Below are 1,893 nucleotides of genomic sequence, written 5' to 3'. Positions count from 1 at the left end.
ATAGGGCTAAGATTGGTGATGTTTCACGAATACACAAGAATGCACAAGTACACAGATTGAGAAACGGCGACTATAACCCTGAATAGAACAGAATAGAATAGAATAGAATAGAATAGAATAGAATAGAATAGAATAGAATAGAATAGAACCTTTATTGTCCAACAGTTTTACCGTTGGAAAAAACACAAAAAAGGAAGCAAAAAAGTTCCCTTGTTACAAAAAAAGTTAAAAACAAAACCTGAAAGAAAATGGAAGAATAATAAAGGTCTTTACATCCAAGGAAAGCCCATCATTTCTCTTCTACTGAAACTAAATTCTTTAAAACAGAACAGCTCCTTCCAACTGTGTAAACTTAAAGCTTTGCAGCATCTCTGCAGAAACCTGGTTTAAGAAAATAAACCTTTAAAACCCTGCGTAATGAAAACACCTTTGGACCTCTGCAGAATCTTTGCTGCAGTTTTTGTGATATGGGAAAATATTTAACCCAGTTATTTCATAGCACTAACTACAAAGAGAAGTCCTCTCGGGACAGGAGCTAAAATCGGGTGCGATTGAATTTCGATGTCAGTCTGATCCGCTGGATGTCCCTGATAGATCACAGACAGCATGTTCTACATTAACACTGCCCATCACGGAAACTGAAACAACAGATTAACCAGGAACATTGATACGAGCTCACAGCCTCAGGCTGACGCCTGTTTGCTAAGCGTCTGGATGATACGCTTTGATCTCCCTGGCTGAACTTTAAAACATTCATCTTCGGTTCTGGCCTTTCNAATTGCATTAACAGCTAGTCTGCCTGAGTTTTTAGTGTTGATAGAATAATGAAACCATTTGGGTTTCAGACCTTTACAATGCTCGAATCAAATGATCAATTCAGATCAAAAAGTTGAAAGATTATAGTTTCCTGTCGGATTTCCAGTGCTTTGTAGAAACATAAATGTTGAGCAGGAGTAGAAACCAAATGTGAAGAGAGGATCATAGCGTTGGGCGGGCAGTGCGTACCTATGGGGATGTAGAAGGGGCTGATACCAAAGAAGTCGTCTCCCCACTGAGGTTCGCGTGGTAAACGGCTGTCATAGACTCTCAGGGCATCCAGCATCTCCTGGTCAAGCTTGGTCATCTTACTGAGCCGCTGCTGCAGGAAACCGAGGCACATTTGACGGGCAAATAGGGCGCTGTCTGCACTGGACACTGTGGTTCCTGTAGAGAAACACTGGATGAAATCAAGTCTTCCAGTAAGGGGAGAACAGTGATAGAAAGATCAGGCTTCATCTCACCTGAGCCAATGCCATCGATGTACACCAAACATGCAGCATGGACACAAGCCGTGACAGCGTCCAGTCTGAGGTCCCACTCTGCCTCCTCCTCATCTTCAGCTGCTCTGGTGGTCATGAGGCTGTCCTCGTCCCGCTCACACACAGCGTTCAGGAAGTTGACCCAGGACAGGATGTCTCTGACGCTCAGGATGCAGCGCCGGCCGAAGTCCTGCTGGGTCAGCCATTCGATGAAGTCCAGCATCAGTTCTGCAACGTCCAAGCCTGGGTTTCATTTGAACAGAGGGAGAACTATCAGCGAAACACCAGTCCTGAAACATCCACTGGTAACAGAAGTTAGAGTCTGGTACGTTAGAATCAGTAAATTTATCGGCGTAGCTAGCTTTACCATGGAGGGAGAGTCCGGCCTGCAGGTTGTGTCGGATGATCTGGACCAGGTCGCTGCGGCTGTTGCTCTGAGGACACCAGATCTCAGTGAAGCGGTTCCTCAGGGCAGGAGAAAGCTGGACAACAGCACACAGGTCACACATCAGCTTCCTTTACAGCACCGAGCAAAAGTTTGCACTCCCTCTTAGGCTTTTAAAAGTTTCAGCCACAAAAGGTAATGTGCTTAGTC

The 1,893-nt window shown here is 44.9% G+C and overlaps 1 protein-coding gene across 1 annotated transcript; it reads right to left on the bottom strand.

Moving 5' to 3' along the window:
* Nucleotides 1-70: 70 nt before the first annotated feature.
* Nucleotides 71-1,780, bottom strand: LOC107081246 (midasin-like; the record flags this gene model as incomplete). The annotated part of the gene is made up of 4 exons (XM_015369446.1): nt 71-78; nt 1,006-1,203; nt 1,281-1,541; nt 1,666-1,780. Coding segments are annotated over 4 exons (582 nt in total), but the record flags the coding sequence as incomplete, so codon positions are not given.
* Nucleotides 1,781-1,893: the final 113 nt, after the last annotated feature.

This window comes from Cyprinodon variegatus, unplaced genomic scaffold (genome assembly GCF_000732505.1).
Source record: "Cyprinodon variegatus isolate N-32 unplaced genomic scaffold, C_variegatus-1.0 Scaffold3609, whole genome shotgun sequence".
Classification (NCBI taxonomy): Eukaryota; Metazoa; Chordata; class Actinopteri; order Cyprinodontiformes; family Cyprinodontidae; genus Cyprinodon; species Cyprinodon variegatus.
The sequence above is the reverse complement of the archived record's forward strand: the minus strand, read 5'-3'. Positions and strand labels throughout refer to the sequence as shown.